Below are 14276 nucleotides of genomic sequence, written 5' to 3' on the forward strand. Positions count from 1 at the left end.
GAGTATTGACCCTATTGATGTACCAGACTCTGTTCTGGGTGTTTTACGTGTAAAAATCATTTACTCTTCCGAGCAACCCAATGACTTAGGGCTGTTGTTAGATCCATTCTGCAGATGAGGAAACAGAGACAGAGGTTGTTAACTTGCTCAAAACCACAGAGCAAGGAAATAGAAAAGGCAAGGTTTATACACAGGCTGCCTGATCCGAAAGCATAGGCTTTTAACCATTTTGTTATGTTCATTTATTACAAAATATCCACAAACACTTTTGGAAAGACCTCTCATTTTGTGATTTGATTCACAAAAAGAGGTTGCACGCTCAATAAAATGCATCTGTAGACACTTACACTATGTAAAAATCCAACCCTTCATTAACAGAAGTTAAGTGCTGGGGTGCCTGGGTGGCTCAGTCCATTGAGCAACCAACTCCTGGTTTCGGCTCAGGTCATGATCTCAGGATCATGAGACTGAACCCCAGGTCGGACTCCACACTCAGCGGGAAGTCTGCTTGAGTTTCTCTCCCTCTGCCCCTCCCCCTGCCCGCACATGCACTCTCTCTTTCTAAAATGAAAAAAAAAAAATCTTTAAAAAATATGTAAGTGCTAACACAAGCACAGAAATGTTCTGTTAAAGGGGGTATCTCTGGGGAATAGAATAGCCAGAATAGGAGAGGGAAGTCTTTCTTTTTTTTATGCTATTTTGTATTACATGGATGTTTAATGTCATATATGCCTTATTTTGTCATAAGAAGACCAGAAATTTCAAAAATTTCAAAAATAAATGCTACCAGGAAAAAAGTTAATTCTTCTCAACCTCCCACTTCTCTTTCACCCTCCCCTTTTTCCTTGCTCTCTAACTGGTGGGCAGATGAGAAAACTGCCTGCCCAGTAGACACTCCAGCCCAGTTGGTCCTGAGCTGTGACTATACAATCCTTTGTCTGAGGAGCAGAACTGGGCAGGCAGGATCTGCTGATGAGTCAGGGGTGGGCTGGGAAGCGAAGCGAGGACAGTAGCGGCAAAGAGATTCAAAGCAAAGGAAGGTCATCCAGACCCTAGAATCAGCCCCCTCTCTACACCTCCACCACCCACAGGCTAATCATGAAATTCCTTGGACCACAGAAAAAGCCTTTCAGTCCACAAAAATAACAACTTGCATTTGTTTTCGGCACTTTGCAGTTTACAACTCAGCTTTCAAGGACTTTACCTCTTTGGATAAAGCTTACAATGCCAGTGCCTCTGAGTGGCAAGTATAAACAAATCCTGGGTGATGTCTTCCATCTTTCTAAGGGAGGGGAGGCAGACAAGTGATGGGAGGACCCAGGCCAACTGAAAAAGAGACGACCCCTAAGATAGGAGAGTACAGGCTTAGAGCCGGTACTGTTTACTCTCAACTGTCAGCACCCAACACTGAGGTTTCAGGATCTCTCCCACAAAGAGAGCTTAGAAGAAACATTGACCGCATTTGCCTTTCGGCTAGCCCGCTCAAGCTCATTTGGGGCACAAGGCTGCCACCTGGTGGCAGTTATGTGCTGGGCCATCATGTGTACGTGGCCTGGGAGCTTTCTCGAAATTCCTTTTTATCTCAAAGGCTATGCAGGGAAGCACCTTTGTGTCGCTTGGCTAAAATCCAATTGAGATAGATATAACAACCATAAAAGTTAACTCATACCTTTTTTTTTTTTTACTTGTATCAATTCTATGTGGTAAAATAAAGCAAAAATAAGAGCAAATCCATACTTTCCTAGGAAAAGGGAGATGTTAGTCACTGCAAGGAAATGCCAAAGCAGGCAGCTTGATCAGGATGCTAAATAACTCCTCTAATGTGCATACCTTCCAGGCAACCAAGGGCCTATGAAAGAAGCAATCATTAACCATTGGGGGTAGAAATTATTGGAGAAAGAGGCAAATGTTTGAGCAACTATATGGAAAATGACCAGGGACTAGGTAAAGGGTATAGGTAGGACATTTACTTGAGTCCTGTCATAAAACCTCCAGTATATGTAATATTTTCTCAGCATAAATTTGTTGATTTGACAGCCTCTGGCACTTTCTCCTCTACCTAGAGATCTCCCCAGCAAGACATTTCACATAATATTTAACCCAAGAAGATATTATTACCGGGTCAATCCCAAATGGGTATGGATTTCCAGAGTACACTCCTGGAACGGCTGGGTCCAGCTGTAAATACGGATTTGTTTCCATTACGTATGTGCTACAGAGGGAGAAAGGAAAAATAAAAACAAAATCAATGATCAACCAAAGGTAGAAAAAATATACAGTAGTGTCCTTGGTCATGAACTTGTAAGCCAATCGAAGCCTCACTGTTGGTGCAACTCATCCTTTGGCTCATTCAATCATTCCATGAATGGCTACTATGTGCCAAGTATCACCCTAGGTGCTGAGGCTACAGGCAATTACCATCTGGCCCCTGAGATGCCTCACGGTCTAAGTCTCCAAAGGGCTCCTACCCCAGTGGAGTATTCTAAAGAAAAACAGTTATACCACATCAGAAAAGAAGTCGGGCCAGGCGTGAAGGAGCATAGAGGAAACAAATCTCAGCCCAAGGACAAGCCTGGAAAACCTCCCCGGGGAGCATGTGGGCTCATCTTGGAGGAATGAATTGGCTTTTACCCACGGACCCTAATCTCTGTGAAACTTAGTTCTCAAAAGTTGTGGTCCATTGAACGCCTTTAAATCAGTCTCCCAGCTTTGCCTGGAAACGTGAACATCTGTGGGTAGAAATTTCCTACTATCTCTGCAAGCCCATTACGGGTGTGTGTGTGTGTGTGTGTGTGTGTGTGTGTGTGTGCGTGTGTGTTTAACAGAGCACACATCTATAGAGGGGCCAAGAAGGAGTAGTGAAATGATGAGAGAGTTCTGGAGACTTTGGCTGGCTACCTAGAAATATACTCCCTCCCTCCTACAACTGAGGCCCTAGAGGTAGTAGGTAGCAGTCGGGGAATCAGGAAGCCTGATCATGCTGACCAGGCCCTCCAGATGCAGTGGGAACTGCTGGCCCTGACTGGCCATCTCAGACACAGACGCCCCCACCACCGCGCTAATGGCATGCCTCAGGGCAAATGGTTGCACTGAATGAGCAGAGATTTGTTTGTGTGTGGACAAAGAAGAAAGCCACCCCGGATGGGAGTGAACTGGCCACCACAGCAAAGTCAGGGTATCTGCTGTTGAGCGTAAACAAGTTCACAGAACACCACCAGACAAAGCCACCCTGTGACCGTGCTGGGTCCAGACACAAACAAGACCAATCCACAATCATATCTGATATCAAAACAAGGACAATGCCTGAACCACAAAAATGACCAAACGTTGCCCTCATCCTCTGGGAAGCCAGCCTCTGCAAGCCCTTTCCCACGCCCTCTTGCTGAGATGTTCAAGCTCCCTACGGGTGCCCCATATTCCCTGAGTCAGAAAACTCAGTTCTGGGGACGATAGGCATGCTTCTGTGGTCTTGGGCTGGCAAGCACTGTGACCGTGTCCCTAGTCAACTGTCGGGGAAAGCAAGCCCCAAGACCTGGCTTGTGACTTGTGACCAAAATCAGCCTGCTGTGTCCTTCGCCACTCTGATGGATGACTGCAATTTTTGTTTGTCTCACAGTTACTGAGGTCCCACTTCATACAGTCAATGCCTGGGCATGTGGCTGAGTGTCCCTCAGACTGGGCTTGGCCTCCACGAGCCTTGAATTGAGCCAGGGGTCATTCATAGGTACATAAAAGAACATTCCAGCCCACATTTGCAGAGTGACAAAAAGCCAGTTGACTCAGAGTTTTGCCAATCATACTCCTGGGTGAAAGAGAGTTCATGTTGGTGGTTTGGTGAAATGATGCTGACTTAACATGTTTCAAAGTCCATCACTATGCTTATGAGTTTAAATCTAAAGAGCAAAAGAAGTAATTTGCCTTTAAATTTATGAAAGCTTTGTTTGCCTAGGCGTCTCTTCTGGGTACTAATTGTAAAGCAAAAACCAAAACACTTGTCAATATAACCATCTGTAATTCTGGAAAATGTTTTAGTCTTCATTTTTATTCATTTATTTATTGTTTAACATTTCTGTCCTCTACCACAAGGAACTTGGACCCAGCAGAGAAACTAAAGGGGATGCACTGACCCTCCATGATACAGCAACCCACCCTCTTACTGTCCGTCCGAGGTGTGGACATAGAGAGAGCTCCCAGGTCCCTCTGTTCTGCAGCCATGTCCTCACCAGCTACCCACCCCAACCCATGCCACCCTACCCGCCCTCCTCACTGTGTGGGTAAACACAGGGAACCACTTTTGCAAAACTAGCCATCCCCTTCTTTGCTTTTGACATTGAATCAAGCTGCTCTGAACCATCAAAGAAAATGCCCTTCAGGTGAGTCTGGGACCTTGAACATGGGGAACCAATCACTTATATAGTTCAACACCCACATCAGCCTTCTATCCTCAGCACCTGCATGCCTAATTTCACTGTTCCCAGTTCCCTGTCAGAGCAAGGCATGCTGCAAAGGCCTCCTTCTCCTCCAGGGAACTTGTCTTCTGTGACTGATGCCAAGATGCCCCGTTTATATCTGCTCCGCCATTTGCTTTCATAGTAGCGCTATGCACACCATGATATATACTTAATTGAAATTTTAAAAACTATTTCCATGTATTACGGTTACCAGTCCAGTTAGTGAGGGACTGGTTTGAGGTCTCTCACTGAGTAGATAAAATGGGACTCTTTGTTGAATCTGTGGGCACACCTCTGAGCAGAGCCAGGTGTAGACCTCCTGGCCATGAAATCTGCCACTGAGGCCACTCGGACGGGGGGGCCCATCTCTGTCCGTAAACTTACTTCCACGTGCCATTTCTGAACATGGGTCGGACACTCCAAGAAGAGCCGAAGATGTTGAAAGACTTGGAGAAGCAGTCGTTGTAAATCAAGCCCGTGTAGATGGAGAAGATGCCCATAAGGAGAATCAGATAGCGTCCATGGAAGAAGGTGTTCCAGATCTGCCTCAGGGAGACAGAGAGAATGACAGTCAGCAGGACCGGCACCAGATCCCAGGGTGGGAAGCGTGTTACAGGACGTCTCCAGCGTCTCCAGGAATTGCCCCAGCAAGGCACACAGGCCCTATACGGAGGGGCCGTGGGATGAGGCAACATCAAAACAATCCAAATAGAGCACACACATCATTTTCCTGAGCTTATATCCATGAGTCAGAAAAGTCTAGACTGGTAACTGTTACTGTGGAAGCAAAACGATATGAGCCCCATAGTCTTTGAGTGATCCTTGGTTAGAAAACATAACTGAAACAAACTGAGGGTTTTAGAGGGGAGGGGGTGGGGGGATGGGCTAGCCCCGTGAAGGGTATTAAGGAGGGCACGTATTGCATGGAGCACTGGGTGTTATACGCAAACAATGAATCATGGAACACTACATCAAAAACTAATGATGTCCTGTATGGTCACTAACATATCATAATTTAAAAAAAAAAAGGAAACATAACTGAAGTATAAGCTGCGGCCTCACATGTCAGGGAAGGGTCGTGACAGTGGGCAGCTGTTGTCTCAAGTGCTTCTAGAATACAAGCACAGAGCTGGACTTGTGTGGAGCTCAATTTTATGGCAAGTCAAATCTACACTCATTTTGGGTCTTGTCATTATAAAATCGAGTCTCTGTCTAAGCACATCCACTAAGAAGAGTCAAGTGCTTTCTGTAATACCGAACGATGTGTGTCGATCACTCTCAGACCTGCTCACATGCAGCTTTGAGACTTCAAATATTATAAGAAACTACAGCTGTTAAAATGCTGGTCATGCAAAACTATATTGGCCAGGAGTGTATTTTCCCACCAACCTTGCTGATGATTAACCCACTGTGACATCACTGAACTAGCTCTAGTTAAGAAAACTTGTAATAAAAGTTTGCAGATAGTCTTAAAATGCAGAACACAGCTAAAGGCACATTTCCAGCTTATAAAATCTATTACAATGAACATAAAGTGACCCTAACTAATTAACTTTGAAACACTGCAGACTCTTGAGTTGTCTCAAGCTTCACAACACCAAGAAGGCTCTTCACAGAAGGTGTGGACACTTCAAGTGTAAAAGTGAAGACATAATTTTTAGGGGTTCTTGGTGTTTCATAAGAACACTGGTCATGGGCTGATTGTGGGAGAAGGGTTCTGCCATGAAAAAATATTTTTGATTTTTTTTTTTTTTTAGAGAGATAGAGAGACAGCATGTGTGCTGGGGAGGGGGAGAGAGAGAGGGAGAGAGAGAATCCCAAGCAGACTCCATGCTGAGCACAGAGGGCAACATGACTCTATCCCAGGACCCTAAGAGATCATGACCTGAGCCGAAATCAAGAGTTGGATACCCAACCGACTGTGCACCAAGGCCCCCTGGGAAAAATATCTGTGATATGTTAAGTGGAAAAAAAGAAGGCCACAAATTAATATGCACTATTTGATCCCAGTTTTTAAAAACTGTTTGTGTATAAACACAGACAAAAATGGAAAGATACATAAAAACAGTAGTTGTAATTTTTTCTAGGTAGTTAAATTATTGTATTTTCCCCAATTTTTAGGATAAACATGTATTACTTTTATAATCAAAGGGAAAAAAATCAATGTTAGGGGTAAAAATCTTAAAAATAAGATCAATGCCTTGTCAAGCAATGGACAAAAAACAAAAATGCTGATAGGAACCACACCAGCCAAAGCATTGAGCTTTGCGCAGGAATTTCTGTGTTGAATTTTGGCCCTTTTTTACTCTCTATCTTTTGCTTTTCATAAAACATGTTGTTCCTATGGTGAAAACAACATACACATTTTTTCGTATTCTACTTATAACCTCGAGGAAATGAGGCAAGATATTTGATGGACACCCACCTCATTGTTCGTCTTCTGGGAGAGCAAGTGTCTCTCATTAAGGACCATCCAAAGGGCTGCCAGTAGCATCACAATCCCATGACCACAGTCTCCAAACATCACGGCGAACAGGAAGGGGAAAGTGATGATGGTATAGGGAGCTGTAGAGGTGAGACCCACAACAGCCTGAGTCCTTCCCACAGCCACTGGGTCCCCATTTAAGTTCTGTTGATCACATTCCATGCCCCACAAGCCAGTTGCCTTGTATCTTCCTGATTCTGTCTTCCCTCCCCATACCCAACCCCAACACTTGCTTAGCTCCCACATACATCAGCTCATCAATAAGTAAGCATTATTATTCCCCATTTACAAATGAGCTGAGTTTTGAAGATCACAAAATTAAGTGGGATTTAAAAACCAGTTTTCAAGGGGGTCACCTGGGTGGATCAGTCAGTTAAGTGTCCAACTCTTGATTTTGACTCAGGTCATGACCTCAGGATGGTGAGATCATCCTGGAGTCGGCCGGGGATGGAGCTTGCTTAAGATTCTCTCTCTCCCTCTCCCTCTGCCCCTCCTCCCCACACTAAAAAAATAAACAATAAAACCGTTTTCTATCTCTGAGTGTTTTGTATACTCTTCCACTATCATTTTTTGTCTGTTTCTCCAGCATTCACATGCACCAGGCAGTTCTAGCAGTTACTCACAGGACACCCAACCTATGGGGCCCCTGCATTACAGGTCACAAGATTTGGACACAGGCGGGAGAAGAAGAGCACTGTGGACGACATAGCTGAAGGGCAGCTGGTCTACCCCTTTGTTTTTACAAACCAAGCAACCAGTATCACACAGTTTATGGCACTAAGAATCCAGTCTTCTGACTCCAAGTTCTGTGTGTTTTCATCTCACCCACAAAACAGCTACAGCTCTGCGAAGATGTTAAGTGATGACCTTCATTGAATCGGCAAAGGAAAAAGAATTGAATGTGACTGCCTAATAACTAGGGTTTAAGGGAGAACATGTGAAATCTTGACAAAGAACAAAGCTTTCACTAATCGCCATTTATGCAAGACAACGCAGGGCATCAGGAAGCCAAAGATTTTAGGGATGTCACAGTTTTAAACAATTCACCTCCTCTGCCACCCAAGGGGTCAATCTTACCCGCTTTTCATTTTCAAGCTGCCCCATTATTCAATGCATCAGACCCTTTACCTGGGTTTATTTCCCGGTAACTGCCCACACCATATGCATCTACAATATTCTGGAAGCCGGCTGTGAATTTATTGGTCCTGTTAAATGTGGGAGGTGCTGTTTTAGATTGCACTGTAGTCAGGATGGGGACCATGGAGGAGCCACTTAGTTCCTACAAAAAACATTGACAAAAATGTAAGGAAGAGAGCTTTGAGCTGGGTGTCAGCACATGGATCACAGTCTGATTCGCACCATTCCTTAGAGGTAAACTTGGGACAATTTCTTGACCTCTGTGAGACCCATGACCACATCTGTAAAAGTGAATACCTTCCTATTACTTAACTAATTTATCCCAGGGGAGAGTCATCAAGCAAGTAGAGTTCTGGCCATTTCCATCCTCCTGCTCCTGCAAGTGCACTTGTTGTGCTCAGTTCTGGGTCCTCTACTTTTCCTTTCTCTCTGCTCACTCCCTCAAGGGTTTATCCACCTTCTTAAATCTGCCCCATTCTTCCAAATGGCCCTGATCTTCCTCCGAATTTTAACCACCTGCCTCGGCTTTCAAACTCTCATGTCTCAGCAACCCCACAAAATCCAGGAGCCTAAAACCAAACTCATCAACTTGCCCCAAAGCCAGATCCTCCTTTGGCCTCGCTGCTCCTTCAGCAGACTCCATTCTCCAGATCCCTGAACCTTTGGAATCATCAGACATGTCCCTTCTCCTGGTTTAATCAATCAACCAATCACCAAATCTTGCTGCTTGTCCCTTTCAAATCCCTCTTCTTCTTGCTCCCATCTCCACCAGCCTAGCCCCGAGCCTCACCATCCTCCTCTGTCTCTTTCCCTTCCATTTATCCTACACTCCAAACAGCGCAATCCTTCTTTGATAAAATAAAACAAAGAGGACTGCTTCAGTCATGCTCAAAATCTTCAAAGCCTTCTTATTACCTAAAGAATGAAATCAAAACTCTTCCGTCTTTTAATCAAGACTTTGTTCCAATATTGACTTAGACTCCCTTTCACACCTTCACCCCCACTACTTCTGCATGGAAACCAGCTGGCTCCACACCAGCCATCTTACCCAGGTATGAACCATTCCCCAGGCTCACCCTTCAGGATCCCAACAGTCTTGTCCACACTGCACTGAAACCTTTCTAAAATGCAAACTGGATTGTGTCACTCCAGCATGGGAATAAAATCAGACCCCTTACGCCACTAGAAAGTCTTTCAGGACCATGCTGCAGCCTCTCCCTGATCTTCCTCCTGTTCTTTAAACTGGCGGCACCCTCTCTCCAGCCACTGGCCTTCAGGTGGACCTGTGCCACCTACTCCTCCCCACCTCCGATCACCTGCTCACTGACCACCCTTCCATGGTTCAGCTCAGGCATCACTTCCTCCAGGAAACACCCCCACCCTTCCCAATCTGAGTGACATGCTCTTCTTAAGTGCCCTGTTGGATCGTTGTTGGACTATCATATGGGGACGTTCAAATCCTGCCTCCTGGCTCCAGGACCGTGGTCAAGTTACTTCTATTTTCTGTGCCTCAGTTTCCTCATTGTACAAGGGGGATAAAGGTAGCCTCTACCTCCTAGTCGAAGCCCACCTCAAGGACTTTACTTTCAGACCCTCCAGCCCGAAAGCTCTCCCTCCTCCCCCACCGCCTGCTCCAGCTCTAAGCCACCTGCTCAGAGGGCCTTCTCCAGTAACAGCCCTAGAATGATATTGTAAGACCTAAAATTCCAAGCACCGCCTTCACATCTTTGAGTCTCACAAGGCCCCAAAGGCCAAACCATGAGTTCCTCTGCCCTCACCAGATTTGCCACCCACTGAGCAGGAAAGGCTCCCCAGCTAGCTCCCCCATAGGCCAGACCAGCTGCACCCTGCCTAGTCTTCCACCTCCCTGCCACCCCAGAAATGTATTCAAACTAGCTCCTCATGTCCTTTCATGGAAACCAGGGCCCCTTCTTCTCATGGGAGGCTGCCGCCCATAATCCCAGCTGGCTCATTCTGCCCCCAAGTGCAAGCCCCAAGTACAACCTCCATGTGGCCCTGTGTGGCGTGTGGTGTCCTCCCCCTGGGCTCTGAGCATGTGTGACTAATCAACTGCTGCCAGTCGCATGTGTCCGGGGGCAGCTGTTGTGTTTGACCATCTTATACCATTTAGAGGAGAGGTTCCCTTCTTCACCAGTAGGGTGAATAGGTGATCAGAACAAAGCCTCCCTCCTCACCCCCCCTTCCCCATCCCCCCCTCCCCGCTTTACCGCCTGCTCACCCCCATTGCTGCCTGAAATCACATTAGTTATGGATATGCTTACTATCTGTCTTCCTTTCTAGAAAGTCTGTCGAAGCAGGGCCTTGTTCTGTCTGCGTAGCCCTAGATCTGTTCCTGGCCCAGTGACCATCCGGAGAGGTAGGTGAAGGATGAAGGCTGTGCCCTTAACTAGGGTACAGAGTGCTGAGCACAGTTGGGGGCATACAGTGAGCACAGGTGTCTGGTTATCTGTCTTTCCAGCCAGGCTGTGACCTTCATGAGGGAAAGGACAGACTTACAGTCACACCGAATGTGGTATCTACAGTCACAACCTGCAGAGTGATTGGTACATCAGTGCTCAACATGCCCTTGCTGAAGATCAAAGAAATGTTGAATATTTGCCAGAAAGGGAGTTTCGGAGGTGCCCAGCCCTGGATTAAGAACTGAAGATACAAAGATGAGGGAGATAGTCCTTGACAAGTTCATGTGACATGGAGGCTGACAGCCTCCGAGCGCCTGACAAGGCCTCCATCCCCACCCCTGCTCCATCTGCCACTCACCATGCCTTGCTCCAGCGCCCTCTTGATGCGCCCGGCGTCTGCCACCGGGAACCAGATCTCGGCGATGGCGCACTGCTGGGTGACGTCAATGTTGCACATGTTCAGGATGTGGTAAATGGCCTTCATCTTCTGCACTTTAATGGCCCAGGAGTGCCAGTTGGCAGCTGCTTCTTGCAGGAGGCGCTGACGGTGAGACTCTGTTTGTGTGATGACCTGGATGGGGAACACACACAGAGAAACAAGGAACACTCATGCAGAGCTCTGGCAACGTGGCAGAATGGAAGTCTGTCAGCCATCATGGCATCTCTGGCTCTGGGCTCCCTCCTCTGGCCTGCAGCCCTCACCTCCCATCAACCCTCATGAGCAGCTTATCTTCCCTTGTAGAGGTTAAAACCCTTGGACAAAGATTGTATCTTCCTTTTCTTCTAAATTCTTTACAGTACTATTGTCATGGATTGAACTGTGTCTCCCAGAAAAGGTATGACCTTATTTGGAAACATGGTCTTTGCTGATGTAATTAACATGAGGTCATACTGGAGTAGGGTGGGCCCTAACCAATATGACTGGTGTCCTCATAAGAAATTTGGACATCTAGGGGCTCCTGGGTAGCTCAGCCAGTTAAGCGTCCAACTCTTGGTCTCAGCTCCAGTCTTGATCTGAGGGTCATGAGTTTGAGCCCCATATTGGGCTCCATGCCCAGGTGGAGCCTACTTAAAAGAAAAGAAAAGAAAAGAAAAGAAAAGAAAAGAAAAGAAAAGAAAAGAAAAACGTAGAAATTTGGACATCTAGGGGTGAAGGAAAGAATGTCTTGTGTGATTCAGGCAGAGACTGGACTGAAGTATCTACAAACCAAGGAACTCCAAGGATTGCCAACAACCACCAGACACTAGGGAGATGTCTTATTCTACTCGGGCTACTATCATACAATACCATACTGGGTGGTTTAAATGACAAAAATGTATTGTTCACAGTTCTAGAAGCTGGAAGTCTGATATCAGAGTCTACCATCATGGTTAGGTAAGGATCTTCTTTTGGGTTGCAGACTTCAAATTCTATCCTTGCATGGTAGAAGGGGCAAACAAGCTTTCTGGGGCCTCTTTTATAAGGGCACTAATCCCATTCATGAGGCTCCACCCTCATGACCTCATCACCTCCCAAAGGCCCCACCTCCAAAGACCATCACCTTGGACATTAAGTTTTCAACATATGAGTTTGGGGGTGGGGGCGACACACATTGGGACCATAGGAGAACAGGCGTGGAAGGATCCCTTCCTGGAACCTTCAGAGGAAGCGTGGCTCTGCTGACACCGGAATTTCAGACTTCAAGGCTCCAGAACGGTGAGACAATACATTTCTGCTGTTTCAAGCCACCCAGTTTATGGTCATTTATTATAGCAGCCCTAGGAAATTAACACATCTATCAAAATGCTTACTTAATATAATGTCTTCAATTATAGTGAATTAACGAAAGAGGGAATGGACAATTTTGCCCACAGAGAATTTATCTAATGGGATTCGTTTTTGTTCAGTGCTACGGGAGTGTACCCGTCTCAGCAGCTTTCACCGGTGGCTCCCCAGGTTATACTAAACAGGAGCATAAGTTTGGAATAACTTCTTTTCCTCCTGAAGCTTTCATAAAATCTAGTATGGAGTGTCTGAGGAAAGAACTTCAGGGGTAATTGCAAAGATGTCTGTTATTCTAAGCATTTCGCAACACACACACACTCACACACCACAACTCTAAAAGATACTCCCTGAGGATCCAGAACTGTGCTACAACTGAAACAGCAGCCACAAAAATTTTAAATTTAGTTGAAATTAATTAAAAATAAAAACTCAGGGGGCTCTTGATTTTGGTTCAGGTCATGATCTCAGGGTCATGAGATCGAGCCCTGCCTCAGGCTCTGCACTGGGCATGGAGCCCACTTAAGATCTTCTCTCTCCCTCTCCCTTTGCCCCTCCCCAAAAGAAAAAATAAAGTAAAATAAAATAAAATAAAAATTCAGTTCTTCAGTTGCCCTAGCCACATTTTAAGGGCTCTGTGGTTACGAGCGGCTTGTGGCCACAGCACGGTGCTCACAGGTTAGATAGCGCTCGCAGGTTAGATAACATGCCCGCAGAAAGTTCTACAGGACAGGGTTCATCCAGAAGAAGCAATGTGATGCAGGCCCAGCTGCTTGTAGGGGATTCCTTTCAAAGCTTATTGAAGCAAGTGTTCCAGGCCTATCAGTGTTGAGCGCCACCTGGATGACAACGGACTTTACAAGAGGCTATGAATTCGGGGTGTGTTCCCATGGTGAAACCAGACTCACTCACTGTTTTTACAGAAGTAATTGGTCCGCTCGAACAACTGGGTGAGTCAATGGAAAAAGAATCAGTCAGACTGGTCGTTCAACTTAACTGGCTAGTTAGTTGTATCACAGATGTGGCCCAGGCTGGGCTCACAAGAAAGGGCCCCTTCTATCCAACTGGGCTGGCCACCCAAAAGCTGACTGGGGCTCAAGCCCAGGCAGAGCAGTACTGACATTCCGAATCACCACCTCCAGCTTACTGGACACTGTTTTCTGATTACGAAATCTTCCGTCGTGGTCATTGGAAGAGCATAGCTAACATTCCAGCTGGCCTGGAAACGAGGGCCCTGGGACACGGGACTTATATGGAAATGGCAAAGGTAGCCCTTGGCAGCCCCCACTCAGGTCACGCGCCTCAACTCCTCACTCACGGTGATTAAATCTTCCAGCTTCACGTTGACGCCAGCCAACATCTCTCTGCGCTCCGCCGCAGGCTCTGGGCAGGGGTAGATGGTGGCTCGAAACCTGTATTTCAGACATTTCAAAGGCCACGGGGGTTACCACTGAAAAGCATTCCATACATCCCCTTCTACTAAAGCCATTACTAGCTGACTCTGGTTAGATGACCACCTTCTTCTAGAATAACTGTCTCTTTGGCAGTCGGAAAATGAGGCCCAGTTCTAAGGGTTCCCAATGCATTGCTCGGCACTATTTAAATTCAAGCTATGATTCTATCATCTGAACGAGCTTCACTCAAACCAAAGCACCTGTGAGATTTAGGTAAATAAGACTACAGCTCAATTTGTCTCTTCTCCCTGGAATATATTAACGTAATAACATCTTTCTCTACTGAATAATGTCTGCTGGAGGAGAACGATTCTATAAAATCAGAAACAACTCAGCGTGAGGTGTGCCTACTTCTTAGCGGCTGATAAAGGGTGTGAGAAGGAATACACTGACGTGGTTATAATGTCTACTTTCGGTTACCTTGACTTTTGCTTACTTAAGTCCTCTCTGCTCCTATTCCCACCGCTCTTAAAGATCAGTCGCATTTTTAACACAATCTAGTCAAATTCGGGAAAGTTGTTCTAAAGTCCTAAGGGACCTCAAAGAAACCTCTAGTCATGAGTACTC

General features: G+C 46.0%; 1 protein-coding gene across 6 annotated transcripts in view; it reads right to left on the bottom strand.

Moving 5' to 3' along the window:
* Positions 1-14276, bottom strand: part of ATP6V0A4 (ATPase H+ transporting V0 subunit a4) — a 76197-nt gene that overhangs the window by 26302 nt on the left and 35619 nt on the right. For all 6 annotated transcript variants that reach the window (XM_057304442.1, XM_057304446.1, XM_057304443.1 and 3 more), the window contains 6 exons: positions 13574-13667; positions 10852-11064; positions 8065-8215; positions 6877-7016; positions 4836-4993; positions 2119-2212 (listed from right to left, as the gene is read on the bottom strand). In XM_057304442.1, coding sequence (XP_057160425.1) covers positions 2119-2212; positions 4836-4993; positions 6877-7016; positions 8065-8215; positions 10852-11064; positions 13574-13667 — 850 coding nt within the window. The remainder of the gene's footprint in view (positions 1-2118; positions 2213-4835; positions 4994-6876; positions 7017-8064; positions 8216-10851; positions 11065-13573; positions 13668-14276) is intronic.

This window comes from Ursus arctos, unplaced genomic scaffold (assembly GCF_023065955.2).
Source record: "Ursus arctos isolate Adak ecotype North America unplaced genomic scaffold, UrsArc2.0 scaffold_3, whole genome shotgun sequence".
NCBI lineage: Eukaryota > Metazoa > Chordata > Mammalia > Carnivora > Ursidae > Ursus > Ursus arctos.